The 20,907-nt window shown below is 47.9% G+C and overlaps 1 protein-coding gene across 10 annotated transcripts in view; it reads right to left on the bottom strand.

Moving 5' to 3' along the window:
- Positions 1-20,907, bottom strand: part of CLASP2 (cytoplasmic linker associated protein 2) — a 155,171-nt gene that overhangs the window by 91,455 nt on the left and 42,809 nt on the right. For 5 of the 10 annotated variants that reach the window (XM_036738229.1, XM_036738235.1, XM_036738231.1 and 2 more), the window contains exons 1-2: positions 13,016-13,206; positions 12,590-12,736 (exon numbers count right to left, since the gene is read on the bottom strand). In XM_036738229.1, coding sequence (XP_036594124.1) covers positions 12,590-12,736; positions 13,016-13,049 — 181 coding nt within the window. In that variant the 5' untranslated portion in view covers positions 13,050-13,206. Of the gene's footprint in view, positions 1-12,589; positions 12,737-13,015; positions 13,207-20,907 lie in introns of those variants that run through there. The other 5 variants (XM_036738226.1, XM_036738227.1, XM_036738228.1 and 2 more) reach the window with 1 other exon arrangement.

Genomic DNA, 20,907 nt, shown 5'->3' with positions numbered 1-20,907 from the left:
TCCTAAAAATGATTCCCAAATTAAAATTCCCAGGGATATTATGGCCAAATTCCAGAGCCCCCAAGTCAGGGTGAAAATACTGCAAGCAGCCAGAAAGAAACAATTCAAATACCGGGGAGCCACAGTCAGGATTACCCAGGATTTAGCAGCTTCTATATTAAAGGATCAGAGGACTTCAAATATGATATTCCAGAGGGCAAAGGAGCTGGGATTACAACCAAGAATCACCCGCCAGCAAAAGTGAGTGTAATCCTTCAGGGGATAAAATGGTCATCAATAAAACAGTCCTGATGAAAAGACCAGAGTTGAATAGAAAATATGACTTTCAAATACAAGACTCAAGGGGAGCATAAAAAAGTAAACAGGAAAGAAAAGGTTAAACTGTTTAAATTTCTGCATGGGAAGATGATACTTGTAAGTCCTAAGAACTTCCTCATTATTAGGGCAGTTAGGAGTATATAGACAGAGGGCATTGGCATAGGTTGAATATGATAGGATGATATCTAAAAAAATAAGGGGTGAGAAAGAGGAATGCACTGGGAAAAGGAAGAAGCAATAGGGAGAATGGGGCAAACTGTCTCACATCAAAGAGCTTTTGCATTGTAGAGAAGATGAGAGAGGCAGGCGGGAGCATTTGAACCTTACTCTCATCAGAACTGGCTCAATGAGGGAATAACATATACACTCAGTTGGGAACAGAAATCTATCTTACCCTGTAGAAAAGCAGGAGGGGAAATGGATAAGAGAAGGGGGGCGGGGAATGATAGAAGGAAGGGTAGATTGGAGGAGCCAGTAGTCAGAAGCAAAATACTTTTGAGGATAGACAGGGTGAAAGGAGAGAGAGAGTAGGATAAACAGTGGAAAAAAAGGATGGAGGGAAATACATAGTAATCATAACTGTGAAAAAAATTCATAGCAAGTATTTGATAAAGGCCTCATTTCTCCAATATATAGAGAACTGAGTCAAATTTACAAGAATACAAGTCATTCCCCAATTGGTAAATGGTCAAAGAATATGAATAGGCACTTTTCAGACAAAGTAATCAAACCTGTCTATAGTCACATAAAAAATGCTCCAAATCGGTTTACTTTCGAAGATGGCGGCTGGTAAGCAGGGACTAGAGTGAGCTCTGTTACCGAGTCCCTCCAAAAACCTATAAAAAATGGCTCTGAATGAATTCTAGAACGGCAGAACCCACAGAACAGCAGAGGGAAGCAGGGCTCCAGCCCAGGACAGCCTGGATGGTCTCTGGGTGAGGTCTATTCCACACGGAGCTGGGAGCTGGGAATGGAGTGGAGCAGAGCCCAGCCTGAGCGGTGTGGACCATCCAGACCAGAAGCCGGGCGGAGGGGGCCCTAGCGCCCTGATTCAGTGAGCTGCGGCAGTTACCAGACCCTTCGACCCACAAACACCAAAGACTGCGGAGAGGGTTAGTGGGAAAACCTGTGGGAGTGGAAGGAGTTCGCAGTTCGGCTTCCAGCCCCGGGGGCAGCAGAGGTGGGGCAGCTACAGCTGTTGTTACTTCTGGCTCCAGGCCCACCCGGTGGGAGGAATTAAGTGGCGGATCAGAGCAGGGGTGCACAGCCTGCCGAAGATCTAAGCCCAGTTCGGGTTGGTGGTTCTTGGGGAAGGAGCAGTGCGGGTCTGATAGAGCTGGCACCTCCCCCCCAAACGTGGAACATAGAACTCTTTAGTCTACAAGCAGTCATACCCCACTGAAAAACTCAAGGGTCAAGTTAGTTGGTTGGGAATATGGCCAGGCAGCGAAAACGCGCCCAGATTCAGTCTGACTTTGGATTCTTTCTTTGGTGACAAAGAAGACCAAAACATACAGCCTAAAGAAGACAACAAAGTCATAGAGCCTACAACCAAAGCCTCCAAGAAAAACATGAACTGGCCCCAGGCCATAGAAGAACTCAAAAAGGATTTGGAAAAGCAAGTTAGAGAAGTAGAGGAAAAATTGGGAAGAGAAATGAGAAGGATGCGAGAAAACCATGAAAAACAAGTCAATGACTTGCTAAAGGAGACCCAAAAAAATACTGAAAAATACACTGAAGAAAACAACACCTTAAAAAATAGACTAACTCAAATGGCAAAAGAGCTCCAAAAAGCCAAGGAGGAGAAGAATGCCTTGAAAGGCAGAATTAGCCAAATGGAAAAGGAGGTCCAAAAGACCACTGAAGAAAATACTACCTTAAAAATTAGATTGGAGCAAGTGGAAGCTAGTGACTTTATGAGGAATCAGGATATTATAAAACAGAACCAAAGGAATGAAAAAATGGAAGACAATGTGAAATATCTCCTTGGAAAAACCACTGACCAGGAAAATAGATCCAGGAGAGATAATTTAAAAATTATTGGACTACCTGAAAGCCATGATCAAAAAAAGAGCCTAGATACCATCTTTCAAGAAATTATCAAGGAGAACTGCCCTGATATTCTAGAGCCACAAGGCAAAATAGAAATTGAAAGAATCCATCGATTGCCTCCTCAAATAGATCCCAAAAAGAAATCTCCTAGGAATATTGTTGCCAAATTCCAGAGCTCCCAGATCAAGGAGAAAATACTGCAAGCAGCCAGAAAGAAACAATTTGAGTATTGTGGAAACCCAATCAGAATAACCCAAGACCTGGCAGCTTCTACATTAAGAGATCGAAGGGCTTGGAATGCGATATTCCGGAGGTCAATGGAGCTAGGATTAAAACCTAGAATCACCTACCCAGCAAAACTGAGTATCATGCTCCAAGGCAAAATATGGACTTTCAATAAAATAGAGGACTTTCAAGCTTTCTCAATGAAAAGACCAGAACTGAATAGAAAATTTGACTTTCAAACACAAGAATCAAGAGAAGCATGAAAAGGTAATCAAGAAACGGAAATTGCAAGGGACTTACTAAAGTTGAACTGTTTTGTTTACATTCCTACATGGAAAGATGATGTGTATGATTCATGAGACCTCAGTATTAGGGTAGTTGAAGGGAATATGCATATATATATGTATATGTTTATGTATATATATAAGAGAATGTGTATGTATGTATATATCTATGTGTATATGTATGTATGTGTATGTATGTGTATATATATATGTCTATTTATATATATATATATATATATATATATATATATATATATATATATATATATATATGTAAAGGAGAGAGAGCAGACACAGGGTGAGTTGAAGAGGAAGGGAAGATATCTAAAAGAAATAAAATGAAATTAAGGGATGAGAGAGCAACATACTGAGAGAGGGAGATAGGGAGAGATAGAATGGGGTGGATTATCTCACGTAAAGGTGGCAAGAGGAAGCAGTTCTGTGGGAGGAGGGGAGAGGGCAGGTGAGGGGGGAATGAGTGAACCTTGCTCTCATCAGATTTGGCCTGAGGGGGAATACCATACATACTCAGTTGGGTATCTTACCCCACAGGAAAGAAGAGGGAGGAAGATAAAAAAAAATAAAAGGGGGGGGATGATGGAGGGGAGGGCAGATGGGGGTGGAGGTAATCAAAACAAACACTTTGGAAAGGGGACAGGGTCAAGGGAGAAAATTCAATAAAGCGGGATGGGTTGAAAAGGAGCAAAATGTAGTTAGCCTTTCACAACATGAGTACTGTGGAAGGGTTATACATAATGATACATGTGTGGCCTAGGTTGAATTGCTCGACTTCTTAGGGAGGGTGGGTAGGAAGGGAAGAGGGGAGAGAATTTGGAACTCAAAGTTTTAAAATCAGATGTTCAAAAAAAAAAGTTTTTGCATGCAACTAAAAAATAAGATACACAGGCAATGGGGCGTAGAAATTTATCTTGCCCTACAAGAAAGGAAGGGAAAAGGGGATGAGAGGGGAGGGGGGTGATAGAGGGGAGGGCTGACTGGGGAACAGGGCAACCAGAATATAAGCCATCTTGGAGTGGGGGGGAGGGTAGAAATGGGGAGAAAATTTGTAATTCAAACTGTTGTGAAAATCAATGCTGAAAACCAAATATGTTAAATAAATAAATTTAAATTAAATTAAAAACAAAAAAAAATTAAAAAAAAATGCTCCAAATCACTACAGATTAGATACAGGCAAATTAAAACAACTCTGAAGTATCACCTCCCACCTATTAGATTAGCTAATATGACAGAAAAGGAAAATAACAAACGTTGGAGGGGAAGCAGGAAATCTGGGACGCTAATGCATGGCTGGCGAAGTTGTATACTGATTTAACCATTCTGGAGAGCAAGCTGAAGCTATGCCCAAAGGGCTATAAGACCAAGCATACCCTTTGACCCAACAATGCCACGACTAGGTCTCTATCCCAAAAATAAAAAACAAAAAGGAAAAGGATCTATGTGTACAAAAATATTTGCAGCAGCTCTTTTAGTGTTGGCAAAGAATTGGGAACTGAGGGGGTGCCCGTCAGTTGGGGAATGGCTGAACAAGTTGTGGTATAGGAACGTAATGGAATACTATTGTGCTATAAGAAATGAAGAGCAGGATGCTCTCAAAAAGACCTGAACTTACATCAACTGATGCAAAGAGAAGTGAACAGAAGCAAGAGAACATTACATATGGTAACAGTGCTACTGTACAATGATCAGATGCAGCAATACAATGATCCAAAACAGTTCCTAAGGACTTATGATGGAAAATGCTATCTATCTCCAGAAAAAGAACTGATGGTGTCTGAGTGCAGATCAAAGCAGACTTTTAAAAACTCTATTTTTCTTTCCCTTTTGTGTCTGTGTGTTTTCTTTCACAACATGACTAATATGGAAATGTTTTGTGTGATGGCACATGGATAATCTATGCAAAACTGCTTGCCTTCTCAGTGATGGGGGAGGGGAGGGAGCAAATTTGGAACAGAAAGTTTTAAAAAATGAATATTAAAAATGATTTTACATGTAATTGGGGGAAAAATAAAATACTAAAATTTTAAAAAAGAAAGAAAGGACAGCTTTAATAGTTAGAGTCATATTCAGCGTTCACGGTTGGCTCATTTCGACAGAATAAAAATGGCAATACCACCAAGGTTAGTTTGCAATTTTAATGCTATATCATTCGAAACACTACAAAATTTGTCAAAAACTACAAATTTGATAAAAGAATAACAAAATTCACTTGAAAAACCAAAAGATCTAGAATATCAAGAGAAATAGTGAAAACAGGAAGGGATGAAGGGAGAGTATATATAGTTATCTAAAACATGTGGGACTCAATAACTCAGTGTTCAACAAAACAGAAAACAGAAATTACTTAAGGAAAAAACCTCTCTTGTTTGATGAAAACTACAGGGAAAAACTGAAAGCAATGTGGCAAAACTTAAGTTTAGATGAATGTATTGTGTCATATGCCAAAATAAATTCAAAAGGAGTATTACAGATCATACCACAGAAACAAATAAAAGAGAAATCAAATCAAACACCTTTCACAACTTTGGGCACAAGTCGTATTCTTAACCAAAAACGGGATAGAGGAAATGACAAAGATGAAACAGTGTTGTCACTGCTGCTCTGTCATTCATCTGTATCCAACACTTTGGGATCCCACAGACCACAGTACACCAGATCCTTCTGTCCTCCACTCTCCCCCAAAGTCTGTCTAAGTTCATTACCTCCATGACACCATCCACCCATCTTGTCCTCTGCCATCCCCCTTTCCTTTGGCCCTCAATCTTTCCCAATGTTTGGACAAGTTCTGTCTTTCCCATCCCATGGCCAGAGTATTTCAGCCTCAACTCCAGTATCTGGCCGTCCAGTGAATGCTGTTGTTCAGTCATTTTTCAGTCAAGTCTGACTCTTGGTGACCCCACCTGGGATTTTCTTGGCAGAGATATTGTTCTCCAGCTCATTTGACAGATGAGGAAACTGAGGCAAACAGGGTGGAGTGACTTGCCCAGGGTCACACAGGTAGGAAGTATCTCAGGCCAGATTTGAACTCAGGAAGGTGAGTTTTCCTTGCACTCTATCCACTGTTCCACTTAGCTGCCCTTCCAGTGAATGGCCTGAATTAATTTCTTGTAAGTACTGACTGATTTGATCTCCCTGGCGTCCAAGGGACTCTCAAAAGTCTTGTCCGGCATCACAATTCCAAAGCATTGATTCTGCGGCTCTTAGACTTCCTTAGGGTCCACCTTTCCCAGCCATATGTTTCTACTGGAAAAATCATAGGGGATTAGAACGCTCAAGCAGGAAATCCAAAGATAACTGGTATAACAGGCAAGTCTGGCCTTGGAGTACAAAATGAAGCAGGGCAGAGACTAGAAGAGTTTGGTAAGGGCAAACACAATAACCCAAAGGGCAGCTCTACACAAAGACACCACCAGAGAGTCAATATGGAAACCAGATGTGATGGATCATATAGACTCTGCAGCCAAAGTGAAGAAGCTCTATATGGTCAATCAAAACAAAGTCCTGGAGCTGACTGTGGCTGAGATCATGAGCTTATCATAAAATTCAGACTTAAACTGAACAAAGTATGAAAAACCATGAGATTGTACAGGTATGATGGAAATAACACCCCTAATCCATGGGAACTGCAGGTGATGACTAGAATCAGGGAGCCTAAAGAACTATGGACAGAAGCTGGGTAACAGTAAGGCAATATTAACAACATAGATGATAATTGTCAAAATGCCTATGTAGTTCTGTATCGTAAGGTATACGAGACTCTGCATGTAGAAGGTACAAGTAAACCATCTATTCAGACACCAAACAACCATATCCCATAACTCAATGCTCAGCTCCCACAGCCAGTGAGTCCACTTCATCATAACAGCAAGGAACCCAAAACATTCAATACAGAACGTGACAACATGGAGCCTCTCCGACCCCCTGCTGGGGTCCTCCCCAAAACAAACTCAGAGTACAGCTAAGTCGGCCTGTCCAGTTCTAACAATCACTAGGGCAGCCATTAGCAGCCACCAGCAGCCATGGGTGTGTGTGTCTCTTTCTCTCAGCATTTCCTGCGACATAACTTCCTTTTCCTGTCAGGAAGCTCCTCCCACCATGTAATTTAGGCTTCCTGTGATGTAAGCAGGTCACATGGTCTAGTAATGGGTGGGAAAGATCTTCAAATGAAAATTGCTAATATAGGGAGGCAGCCACAAAAAACAACCCAAAGAAAAAGAAGATCCAGGAAGCAAAATGGCAGCCTGATGAGGCTTTAAAACAGCTGAGGAAAGAAGGAAAGGGAAAAATAAAACAGAAAGGGAAAGACAGCCAACTGAATACAGAATTCCAGAGAACTGCAAGGAGAGAGAAAGTTTTCTTAAATGAGCAATGTAGAGAAATAGGAAAAAAAAAACAGTGGGAAAGATGAGATCTCTTCAAGAAAATTAGAGATTATTAGGGGAACATTAGATGCAAAAACGGGCATGATAAAAAGATAAAATAAATAATTTGTTACATGAAGCTGAAAAGCTTCTGTACAACCAAAATCAATACATATAAGAAATATGGTCCACTAGGGGAAAAATTCTTTGGGTCAGATTTCTAGATAAGGATTGATAATCCAAGGTACAAAATTTCCCGAAACTCTTAGTGCCAATTTCAAGCTATTAAATCTTAAGACTTTTGGATCAGCCTGTAGAAAAAACCAAAAGCAGTTTCCCAATCAATAAATGGTCACAACATGGGTACAATTCTCAGAAGAATCAGAAGCTATTTACAACCATGTGAAAAAAAATCCTCCCAATTCCTAGTAAAAGAAATGTAAAACAAAACAACACTGAGGATTCAGGTCATTTCCTGTAAAGATGACAAAAGATGGAGCAGTCAGCGTGGAAGGTGGGTGGGTACATCATTGGTGTGGCTGTCAATCAGTCCGTTCACTGTAGGAAGCACTTTGGAATTACGTAAATACCAGCACTAAAACATCACGACTGGGTTAAGCTGGGCAACGTGAACACAATGGAATATTACACTGGAAGAAGAGACAAATATGATGAATACAGAGATGCCTGGAAAAGCGGAAAGGCTCTAATGCAGCTTGGCCAAAACCACATACACGACGATTCAGCAGAGTAAAGGCAAACAACAGTACTGGACATGCTGGGAACTTACGGTTTCATCATCTGCCAAATGGGCCGGAGAAGGAGATGGCAAACCCCTGCAGTACCTCTGCCAAAAAACTCCCAAATGGAGTCCCCAAGAAGAGCAGGCTGACAACCACAAAAAGAAACTGCAGATTTGGCCAAGCCACCTTCCCTGGCCTGGTCCTAGGCCCACCCCTTTCCCATGGATTGTTTAGTTCTGCTGGCCGGCTTCTCTCCCCTTGGGTTTCTTTTTCCCCTCAGATAAATAGTCTGTTGTCTGGCACAGTACTCTAGGAGAAATTCTGCTAGGTTAAGAGGCCTGACTTATTGATAAGAATTGACTTTTTAGAACAGTGGGCCACACAGTCAAGAATGATGAATTCCAAACATAGGACTATCTATCTGACCCAAGACCTGATGGGTCTTCAATGTGGTCACCCCTTTCCCCTCATCCCAGTGACTCTCTGCAGGCCCAGCCAGTTCTTCATGTCCCCTCCCTTTATTCCTCCTCCCTCCCCTCCCAGGTGACTGAGCGGTTCTCCCCTCAGGTCTTTTCCTTTCCTGCCCCCAGCTCTTCCTTCTTTGAGGCTCCCTCCTCCCCTCCAGACCACTCAAAGTCAGTGGCTGGTCCACAGATTCCTTCCAGCTCCTTGGCTCATTAGTCATTTTCCTCTAGCCCATCTCAGGCACACCAAGAGATGTGTAGTAATCGCACTGGTTCTGATCCACTTAGAAGACTGCTGAAGAAGAGGTTCAGAGGAGTCTGCGGGGGGGGGGGGGGCGCGCGGCAGGGCAGGGGATAAGAGACTAGAGTCCTGGCATGGGGGTGGCTACACTGGAGGTCAAGGTGAAGACCAAGAACAAGTACCAAAGGAATGACAGGTGGGGGAAAGTTAGGGTCAATATTCCAGGTCATGAGAACCGAACCCCAGGTGGGTGAATGGGGGAGAACGAGATGCAGGATGGATGGTTATTCTTGTGTGCCAAAAGGCATGAGGAAAGAGGAGGCTGCGATGGCTGAGGGGACCCCATAATCATGAGGGTAAGCCAGTGATTCCTTGAGAGGGGACAGAGAAAGGCCGGGCAGCTGAGAGACCCCCGCAGCCCACCAGAATCTGATCTCGGCCATCGATGAGACACAAGGGAACTTCAAAGGAGGAAGGGTCATCTGTGAGTGACCAGAGGGGCAGAAGCTGGGGGGAGGGGGAGCTGGACAGCCAAAGGAAGGATGGAGAGGGCAAACCTTTCACAAGGTGCTTTTCCCAGGAGAGACAGCAGAGAGTAGGCAGACTGTGGGCTACGGCGCTGAGGTCCCTCCAACAGGGAATGTGCACAACAGGAGTCACCTGAACAACACTGAGCATACGGACCCTCAGAATCCTGGCCGAGGCTTCCGGGTTCTTGGCTTCTCCTCCCTGAGCCTCCAGGGCTGGTGTCCTCCCAGCCACGAGCATGCAGGCCACCCCCAGTTGTCTGTCCTCGGCCCTCAGCTCCTCCCACCCCATACACTCTCACATGGGGTCACTTATCACCTCCACACAGAGGGCTCAAAAACCGATCTACGCAGTCTCCATCTCTTTCAGGATCAAACTCATGTCAGTGACCGCCAATGGACGTTAAACAGAATTAACTCATTCTCTGCCTCTTCCCCCACCTCCTGGGCCCCAGGGTCTGGAGCCTGGAGTCAACAGTAGCTAGCATTTGCACATGGCTTTGAGGTTTGCAGAATACTTTATAAATGTTATGTCATTTGATCCTCAAGACCTGCTGGGAGGGAAGTGCTATCATTCTCCCATTTGACAGTTCAGTAAACTGACACAGGTAGCCATGCGGTGACCTGTCCAGGGCCACCCAGCTAGCATGTGGGGTCATGCTGCTCCCCTGAATCCAACGTAAGAAAGACCCTAGAGGAAAGGGGACAGCGCATGTCTGTCCTCCTCTGCCCACCCAGCACAATGCCCATCTCCATGGAGGGCACTGAGGGTGGCCTGAAATGCCAAGGCAGAAAGAAAAAGGCCACGAAATAAATTACAACAATGAAGAGGAGACAGGTCAGCTGGAGCTTCACAAGCTTTAAGAGGAGAAAAATGCCCCTGACCCTGACAGCCCTGGTCAGCACTCCTGAATGACCTCAAGCTGGGCAAGGGAAGGGGGGAGAGAGAGGCACCTGAGGAAGGCCTCCCACACACAGGGACAAAAGGCCCCAGCCCGGCAGGTGACCAAAGGCAGGCTCTGAGGCAGTTAGCGCTGCATTATTGTGATGATAGACCCAACGACCAGAGGTTCTCTGAATCTGGGATCTGACTGACCCCTGACTAACATGGTCTTTGCCAGGTCAGGACCCACAAGAAATTTACTGTAATTATTCCTACTTAAACTAGATTATTTTCTCCACTCAAAAAGTCCTTAATGAAATAAAAATGATCATAAAATCTCAACAAATTAGAACATCCCATATGTCACAAATCGTCCTAAGAATTTTTCTTGATCCTGACATTTTAATAAAGAAATTTGATTTTGTCAATGCCAAGACTAAATTAGCTGGCTATTTGATATAAAAATAAACAAATCTTGAAATTCACATGGGTGACTAACAGTACATCAGGGTCAGAGTCAGATAGGTCATATGACAGCGTCCAGAACTAGCAAAAGGATTATACACATCACCTTTCAGCACAAGACAAAACCAGAAAGGACTAGAAACAGCTATTTACGTGAATGGTGCAAAGCAATTCAGAAATTTCATTACTACCAATAAAAATTGCCAAGTGACTGAGGATAAGGGTTTTCTATTTTAAAATGAATCTTCAACATTGAAAAGTCCTCATGGCATCTGTCTGAAATGCCAGCAGTTCAGAAGACTAAAATTTGTTCAAATCAAAAGGTGTCCCTGAAAACAAGCAAGGAGATCCAGAGAGTTCGAACATCAGGGGGTTGGGGGGATAGAGGGGTGCCAAGGCCTGAGCCCAAACAGCTAGAGGTGGGGGGTGGAGGGGCTCCAAGGCCTGAGCCCAAATGGCGGGCAGTGGGGGGGGGCTACCAAGGCTTGAGCCCAAATGGTGGGGGATACGGTCAGGGTAGAAGTAGGGTTGGGGGGAGCTCCAAGGCCTTTGCCCCAAGCCCTGATGAACTGAGAGGGACTGGGCCAAAGTACCCCCTACCCCCGTCACTCACAGGAGGGTGACCAGAAAGGGGCATCTGATGGCCACTATCCCCTACCCCCCAACACTCTGAGCTCCTCTAAGGGACCTAGTGTGACAACCACAGAGCCAGCTGCATTGGGGACCCGCACAACACAGGAGCAGGAAAAGCAGGAACCAGATACCTCTTCTCCCTGTAGGTGGCCTCATACTATGAGACCTTCCACCTAAGTGGAGGTAGGAGGATGGCCAACCCCTGAAATTTACCCTCTGCCGCACATCTGGCCTTGGGTGGAGAAGAGGTGAGGCCTCAGCTGGCCATCACCTTGCTCTTCCATGCCTCAAGCCTAGGGAGGCAGGACCCAAGGCCCTGATGCCAGCAGCATCTCAATGCCATGGGGCAGTGCCTAACGTCGCCATCAGCTTCCTTCCCTTCCCTCCAGGTGACCAGAGGACCTGCTCTTTACTTTCTGCCACCCCCTTCTCCTCTCCCCACACAGAATGGCCTGTATCTCCCAGAACAAGGTAACCTCCCCCTGGGCAGGAGCATAAAGCCAAGAGCAGAGCCACATGCCCTGGGTTGTGCCCACCAAAGCAGAAGGGGATCAGAGCAGGGAGAGGAGAACATGGAGGCAGTGCTAAGACACCCAGCCCACTTCCCACCACAGGGCCCAGGCCAACCTCCTCAAACCTCCCTACTATTTGGTGAGCAGGATGAGGAAGGTGGCAGAACTGAAAAAGGCCCAGGCAGGCTCCTGGGGGACAGCTGACCCTGGGGCTAGGACCTCTCCCCACCTGGCCCGCCCATGGCCCTGGATGCAGGGACTCCCTGTCTCTGCTCTGCGGGTGAAGACAGAAAACAGACTCTCAAAAATGAATGCTTACAGGCAAGCCGAGTGAGCTCAAAACCCTAAACACTCACCCTGAAAAAATCATGCCCAAGTGAGTTCCTGGTCACACCCCAACCCCCTTCTCCACACAAGAGCCCTGAAGGTGTGTCACTGCTGGAGCAGGACAGACAGATCCTTCGAGGCAATCCACCCTCTCCTCAGGCCCCCCCAAATGACTCAGGTGGGGGCCACTCCTGTATCATTTCACCAAGGGATATGCATCAAGCCCACAGCCCCCCGCCCAGCCTAGCTGCTCTCCACTGGGGCAGATTCTCCAGTGCCCAGGGCGTCTGACCATTTTGAGAAGGCAGGTCCATCTGAAATGACACCCTGTTTTATATTAACTGTGTCCAATAAAGCATCTCATAGCAGATCCCAAAGCAGCCGGTAAGTGGCTGCTCAGGCCCCCTGCCCTGATGCCCTTCTCCAACACATGGGTCCTCTGAGCACAGCTGCAGCCAGGAATGCTACCTCTTCCTCCCCATCTCTGACTCTGGCTGGCAGAGCCAGGATCAGAAACGGGACTGGACGCCCCTTACCTCCAGCCTTCGGTCCCCCAGAGGAACCAGGCTTCCGGCCACTGTTGACGGGGTTTCCAGAGGTCTTCGGGGCAGGAACCTTGAAGGCTGAGGCAGCTGTCGACGGCCTGTTTCCATCCACCGACTCCTCATCATCAAAGCTTTTATCTAGAGAGGACATGAGAAAGATGGATGAGAACTGAGCTTTCTGCGGTTTTCTCAAAATGCTTGGGGAAAAATGCTACACAAACAATTCTCGCACGGATGTCAGGGCCCTTCATACTCTGATTTAGGCTGCCAAACTGGAAAAGAATAACCCTAAAATCCAGCAGTCCAAGCGCGCATTGCCCGGCCTTCTGTGCATGGTTGGGCTGGGCAGGGCCTCCTCGCCGGTATCCCTCCCCGAGCCTGGCTGCTGCCTGCGTCCCCCCAGATGCTCCCACTTACAATCACAGATCCGCTTGCAAATCAGACGCCTCATGCCTCCAGCAGCCGGCTGGCCGGGCCCTCACTGGAGGCTGCTCCCAGGAGTTCCCATGGCCCCACCCTGGCCACTCAGCGTCCAGAGCCGCTGCGAGCCAGCCACCAGCCAGCACCGCGGAGGCAGCCTGGTGCCGGCATCTTCCTTTCTCTTCCCTGCCTGCACTAGGTACCCCAACAGCCAATCAGCTGGGAGGTGACATCATCTTCTGGTAGCCCAGCCTGATGAAAGGTGAAAATTCTCCCTGCATGTAAAAGACAGTCCCAATGGCTGCCCTTTCCCAGGAATGCAGTGGGGGACTTCCAGCAAGCCAGCCTCCCACTTGTGCGGACACATACCCAAGCATACACACAACCAGAGAGGCCCAAAGGGCATACACCAAGGTGAGACAAAAGATGGGCCTTCTCACTCCCCGGAGGAAAACCTGAGGGAACCTTTCTTCTCTCAGGGTCTCCAGGGAGGGCCATGGACCTAGTGATGCTCAAACATGCACCATCACTCGCTTTTATTTTGACAGAAACAAAAAGCACCTTTTGATTTCTCAGAGGACCATGTGGGTCTCATTTTTTAAAATCCACTTTAAAACACTCTCCACTCCTGACACCACCATGATTGCTCCTGGAAGACCAGACAGAATACGAGGCCCTCACCCGGAGAAGCAGTCCCCCCTCCCCATTCTTCCTCCGTGGGAGCCGGCCTCTAGGACCCTGCAGAAGCCACCCTGGCTTTGGCCTCACAAACAAGAGAGGTGATGGGGATGCAAATTCCAGGACCAAATTCTCTCTCTCTTTAAAACATTTCCCTTTCCAGGGACAGTTTTCAAACAATGCAGCTGACAAGGCTGAGGCGGGTCCTGTTCAAAGCAACATTAAACCCCAAGAGGGGGGGGAAGGGAGCCATGTGTAGCGGTCTGGCCAAATCTCTCCTTGAGAGGGCTCAGCCCCAGGGAAAGGCAGGCAGGAGAGCTTCTGCAAAGCACAGCTCGGGGGTGCCAGAAGCAAAGAGAAGGGAGGTGGGGAGAGGAGCTCCCTGAGGCCTAACACAGCCTGCACCCAGAGTTCCCATGGAAACAGCACCAGTGAAGATGGAAGTCTGAGTCCAAGTTTTAAAAAGAATTAACTCTTAAGATACCCCACATTGGGAGGAGCAGATTCACTTACATCAAGTATAGCAACGCCCTGGCCTCAGATAAAATTTGGGAACACTTCCCCCAACTCTAGGCTTTCCACATTCCTTTTACTTCTTTGTAAAGGCCAAAAAGCACCAGAATGAGAGGTCACCAGGATGTAGGTGAGAGTAGAAAGAGGCCTGGCCTTACTGCATTCACTGAAAATGAAAATCATTTCCATTGGCATTCAAGTGTTTTAATTCTACCCCTACCTCTCCTTTCCATATGGATGAGCTCTCTTGGGTTTCTGAAGCGAAAGCAGCCCATCTCGTCAAGGAAGCTGGCCATGTCCTGCTAAGGGAAGGGCCTGGTCATCACTGAACCTTCACTCTCCCCTCCCACTCCCATGGACACAACCACAGGCCTAGTCCCTCCGCCTGACTGCCAAGTGACATGGTGGAAGTCTGGAGGAACCTGACCCCACCCCTCTCCTGCTCTCAGCCCGCTGCCTTCCCAGGAGGTTCCCTTTCTTCCTTTCCCCAGGCAAACACACTGGGGGGGGGGGGGGGGGCTCCCGGCTCCCTCCTCTTTCCTGGATACAAGGTGTGGCTCAGGTGGCCTCTCTCAGATATCGCCTCACCTTCATCTACCCAAGTGGTACCAGGGTTGAGCTTGTTCCCCACCACACCCTGCAATGACCTTAGGTTTGCCTGGCTGGGCGAGCATGGGGGAAACCCTTGTAGACCAGGAGACTCAGGGAAGAGGGGAGGTTCCCTACCCCTGGGACCAAGTCGTGGAGGCCTAAGCCACACCCACTACTGCAGATCGGCTTCAGAGGGTGGCGGTCACTGCTTTCTAACACTGTCCCCACTGTCCCCGAGTCCCTGGAGAGCTAGTCCAGGCTACCAGTTCCCACCCAATGCAGATACAGCCTAGAGAGTTGTATTCCGTCTTGTCTTTTGCAGCTCCTCTCCAAGAAGGAAAGGATGGGAGAAACCCTAATACAAGCAAGAGGGCAAAGTTTCTTTTCCTAAATTCAATTGTGTTACACAACTTGAAAATACCAATGCCCCTCAGGAGCACTCCCTAAAGATCTAACCTGACACCTGCTGTGGAACAAAAGCCAGAGAACACAACAAGGTCAGCTTCCCGACAGGCCTAGTGAAGGATGGACACTAGGGTCCACGTTCAAGGGACCAGCAGCAGCCCCCTGGGGAATCTCTCCTCTGAATCCCAACTCTGGGAAAGAATCAGAGAAGGCATCGCTTCTTCTCACACTCCACCCATCTCCTCGCCACCCTTCCCAATGGCAGATGGACCTGATCCCTCTAGAGGAGGTCTTGGGGAGCCTATCAAGAATGGTGATCGTGCTTGCCAATGCCCTACTATGTGCATGGCACTATGTGAAGCACTAAGGATGCAGAGGTGCAGTGCTCTCTGGCCTCCAACACTGCCCGCAGAGGACAATCCCATATCTAGGTAGGGAGCACCCATCGTCACTCCCTCCTCTTGTCTTCATCCCTCCGGAGCTCAGAGTGAGCGAGCTTAAAAGTTCCCAAAGCCCTTTACATGTTGATCTCTGATCCTCACAACCATACTATGGCACTGACACTACGCTCATTCGCATTTTACAGATGGCTGGGAGCCATTAAGTGAACTAGCGACTGTCCAAGGCAAACTTAGAATTCAGGCATCCTGACGTGGTCTTGAACCTTAATTCATCAGACAGTCCTTGGCCTCCCCTGGGGTTCACTGTCCCTAATCCACTGCCTCCTGATCCTAAAGGCAGAGAAGGAACCAGACCGTGAGCAGGACAGGAGGCCCAAATCCAGGGTGCTTCACGAACCAGCACATGTGGCTGTGGTCTCATCAGAGTCACAGGGCAGAGGACTAGCCTCTGGCTCATTTCTATAGGGCATCTCAGCGGTCAGCTCAGGGAGGAAGCAGGAGCTACCCCCAGTCAGGCTAGAAACACCAGGGGAAATTTGTCTTTAATAAATAAATGCCAGTTGGAAAGCACTAGGGAGAAGTAAACTATGGTGGGACAGGGTGGAATCCTGAAGAAGACGCCCTCAGGCCTCCAAGGTAAGCTGCTCCTGGGCCTAGGGCATACCTGGCCCCTGGGAAGTGGCTTGATTCCTTCCTGCGGGCCTCCCACCTGTGGGCCTCCCACCTGTGGCTGGCCTAGCCCTGGACAGACACAGCTCCCTGTTTGGGGACAGCTCCTCCAGAAGCAGGACAGGCCCAGGAGAACTGGCGGCCTCTGACTCCAGCTTCCTCCTGCTGCTTCTCCTCAGAGCACAACAATATTGCAATATAAGAGACGTCAGGGCCGAGGGAGGACGGCCTCTGAGCAAACTGAATTCTGATGTAGACGATGGGGGGACTTTTTAAGAAGAGGTAGTGAGCATACCAGCCCAGGGACATTAGCAGGGGTCAGCTGGAGATGCCAGAGGGCACACTCATTCACCAAGTGCTCCAGTCCTACAGTGAGGCCAACCCTACCTCAAGGACCTTACATTCTATAGGAGAACATACATATCCATGAACATAGCATGTATTGAGCACTTATGGAGTACAAAGCCTAGGAGACACAAACAGAAAGCGCTCTAATGACAGAGATAGTTCTCAGGGAAGGTTTCAGCTGCCCATCAGAGGGAAAGGTGCCTGAGGGAGGGGGCGGAGCAGATGGCCAGAGCCTTCATACCAAAGTCTTTTCATTCCACAGCTCTTGGATAGCTGTGGCCAAAGCTCCTACAAGAGCAAGTGGACAGTGGGCTGGGAGCAAAGCTCCTCCACTCCCAAGGCTGTCTCCACCGAGGTCTGGCTGAGCTGGAAGCAGGTCTCGTGGCCAGGGTGGGGGGGTGGGGGTGGGGTCACAGGGGCTCAGGATCCCAGCAGGGTCTGAGGGGCCACAGTGGTCAAGGTGGTGAAGACTCAACAAGCTGGGCACACGTTGTCTCTTGCTGCCCACCCAACAGATCTACAAATAGCCAATGAACATTTATTAAGCACCTACAATGTACCAGGCACTGCATTAACTGCTGGGGATGCCAATAAGAAAACCAGACAGCCCTTGCCCTCGAGTTGCTTACAATCTAAGGGGGGAAGATGACCCACAGAAGGCAGCTGGAAAGGATGAAGCCAGAAGAGTGTCAGCCCCCAGGAAGGCTCAGGCCTCAGGAGGCACCCCACTCCACCCTCCTGCCCAGTCAGACAGAGATAAATAAGATTAGACTGAAGGACAAGAGGGCATCCTGAGGGGGAGGGGCACTCCCAGATAGAGGATGCAGAGAGGCCGGCTGGGCTCCAGCAGGGGAGCCCTGGAGGATGCAGGCAAGGGTGTGAGCATGGGTGAGGGATGACCACAGAACTGGCCCCTGGGAGAACACATGAAGTGTGTCAAACATTAACTAATTTCAACAAGCACAGATGAAGCACCTACTGTGTGTCTGGCACCAGGTGAAGTGCTGAGGAGATGAAAGTCAGAAGACAGTCTGCCCTCAATGGGGGCAGACAAGGCAGAGAGAAGCTAAAAGCAGGGGCATGGGGGGGGCTGCATCTAGGCTGGTTTTGTTAGGTTGCTTTTTTCAATCTTAATTATTCACTAGAAAATGTAGGTGATGGAAAACAGAAGATGTGAGTTTTAAAATGTTAAAGACATTGCACCTGCCTTCCAGAAAGACAGGAGGCTCATCACTTTCTACCAAGTGCCCCAGAAATCCCAAGAGCTGAACTTGACAACCGGGGCATGTGAGTAGGGTGGGAGGCTTGCCAAGGAGGGTGGGCCAGCATCCCACTAATACATGAGCAGAAGTCACTCTGCCAAAGCACAGAAAAACAAGGGAGGCTGGGGGGCCACGCTCCAGAGGGTGCCCACCAGGTCAGGAGCCTGATGCACCAGCCAGAGACTGGGTACTAGGTGGGGTAAAGAAAAGGGCCCCAAACCTCAAAGACTTGATGAGAAAAGCCCATTGCACAGACGGAACATGAAAGTCTAAAAGTCAGAAGAAAAGCAGGGCAAACTTGTCCCAAGAAGTCAAAGGAGGAAGAGATAACAGTGAGAAGAAGGAAGGAGAGTGAGCAGGCAGGGCGGAAAAGAATTCTGGGGGATCCCCCCACCCTGCTAAAAGCAAACAAGATTTAGAAATAGAAATAAAACTTGGAAAGTTCATGGTGAGTAAACTTAGATCATACATTAGAGCTTGGGGCAGAAAACTGAACACAATGGACAATTTTTAAAACAATTAAGCCAATTAAAACAAACCCAACTAATAACGGAGATTTTCTGTAAAGAAATTCAAAAACTGATTAAGGGACTTGGAACCTGAAAATACTGAAGGGATGAAAATGTGGTCAGGGAGGCAGCACAGTGGTTAGAGTGAAAGCGCCGGGCCTAGAATCACGAAGACTCCTCTTTTGAGTTCACTTGCTAGGTGTGTCACCTTGGGCAAGTCACTTCACCCTCTTTGCCTCAGTTCCCTCATCTGCAAAATGAGCTGAGAAGGAAAACTGTAGACCTCTCCAGGACCTTTGCCAAAACACCCCCAAAGGGGTTCTGAAGAGTTAGACATGACATGGTGGAAGAGAAACCAAAGGCAATGATGCGGAAATAATAGGAATTTTATAAGAGCCAAAGGGACAGCCCCTGAAGATAACTTAAGGGTGACAAGGTGAGCAGAAGAACGTGACTACCCCAAACACCAGCACACGCTCATAGGAGAAAAGGTCCAGAATGATCTAGAGACAGAAAACCAAAGAAGGACTGCTGCCAGGAAAGCCCTTGGGATTCCAACACTGAAGCCACAAAGTCTGGGGAGGTGAGAGGAGGCCCCTGGGACACAGAAGGAAGGCAGCCTGAATACGTGGAGTTACACAGGGGAAGGAGGGGATGCATTGGGGATATGTCCCATAATCGGCCTCACTGGCCTGGACCAAAAACAATCAAGGGAGGGGAGAGCGGGTGGGAGGGCCGGGACACACACCCAAGAGCCTGCAGAGAAGGGAGAGAGCACCAGGCTCTCGGAAAGATTGTCTCCTGTTTCTAGATAGGGGCGAGAGGGCAAAAGAGAAGGAAAAGACTGGCTACTCCGTTCAAGAGAGTCAGGGTCTGTGTGGGAAGGGCTGAATGAGAGAGAAGACACAGCTGCAGCTGCCCGGCTGGTGTGGGGGAAGCCAGAGCAGGGGAAGAGTGGGCAGCGGGCTGGCGGCAGGCAGGGACCAGCCCCAAGGGACCGGAGGCTACTAGAGAACATTTCTTGGGGATGAAGTGGGAGATGCTGGGCATTTCAGAGGCCTGTGCATGTCTCTGAGGCTGCTGCTCTAAAGCATCTGGCACTGGGGGATGGGGCAGGGGAAGGGTCTAGGCCTCACATTCTGGGGCACAGCCTCAATCTGGCCGGTCCTTCCATCGGATGTTGTTATTCTGAAGAAAGTCAACCTTTGACAAACATTTGTGAAGTGCATGCTCTGTGCCAGGCACTTGGGCTACAAGGAAAGGCAAAAGAGCCCACCACCAATAGGGAGAGACAACAACACATTAAAAAGGGGGAAGGAGGGGAGAATAAGCATTGATACGGTGCCTATTGTGTGCCAGGCCCTGTGCTCAGCTCTTTACAAAAATGATCTCATTGGATCCTCATAAGAACCCTGAGAAGTATGATTCCCATGTCTACAACTGAGGCACAGAAAGGCCAAGTGACCTTCCCAGGGTTACCCAGCTTGTGTCTGAAGTTAGATTTGAACTTGGGTCTTGCTGACTCGAGGTCTCTACAAAAAGCAGCTGAAAAGCGGGGGGGCTGGGGGAGGTGCTGAAGTCCTGCAGCCAGGTGGGAAATGAGCAGGGTCTGAGAGGGTCCTCCAACGTCCAAAGGGAAGAGGGTCCAGGTTTGGGGAGAAAAAAGGAACGAGCAAGATCTACAAAAACCAGATAAAAAGTCTGGATCTCGTTCCTCAGGAGGTGACAGAATGATGAACAGCCTTCTGTCCAAAGCACAAGGACTCAGGACACTGGGGTCAGGGTGGCACCAGCACAACGGCTACAGGGGCCCAGAGACCACCCAGCTGGTGCCAAGAGCAGCACATGCATCTCCCCTCACTACCAAGGAGAGACGTCAACACCCGCCCTTTGCTGGATGAAAGGGGCAAAGCTGCATCGAGTCCAGCGGAGAGGCTGGAACCTGGGCATCAGAAGCCCTCCGACAGTGCAGAAAACACCATCGTGCTTCCAGAAACAGGAAATGAACATGCACAAATTCTAACCTAAGAGGCACCAACTGGGCTGACCGTCACAGGAATCTTTAATATTTCACTCTCATCAACAAAAGCAGGATCCGAATTGTCTGAGAATTCACTGCTGAAAGATCTGCGGCATCTTCTAAACGGGAACATTCTAAAGAACATACGTATTTCTCAGCAACATATGGTACCTATACAAAAATAGACAATGTGCTACAGCACAAATAAATTATAAATGAATACCAAAAAGCACAAATATTCAACCTATTCTTCATAGAACAAAAATGCAACAAAAATTATAATACAAGGAACAAAACCAAAAGGCAGAGAGAGCCCCAAACTGACCTTCTGAATGATGAGTGGGTCAAAGAATTAACCATAAGAAGAATATGGAAAAGATAAGAATGATGAGACTACATGCAAAAGTTTCTGGGATGCAACTAAAGCCTTCCAAGAAAAAAAAAAGATCATCTCTTCAAGGAGACACACTAACGAAACAGAAGAGAGTAAGAA

The sequence above is a fragment of the Trichosurus vulpecula genome, chromosome 9, assembly GCF_011100635.1.
Source record: "Trichosurus vulpecula isolate mTriVul1 chromosome 9, mTriVul1.pri, whole genome shotgun sequence".
NCBI lineage: Eukaryota > Metazoa > Chordata > Mammalia > Diprotodontia > Phalangeridae > Trichosurus > Trichosurus vulpecula.
The sequence above is the reverse complement of the archived record's forward strand: the minus strand, read 5'-3'. Positions and strand labels throughout refer to the sequence as shown.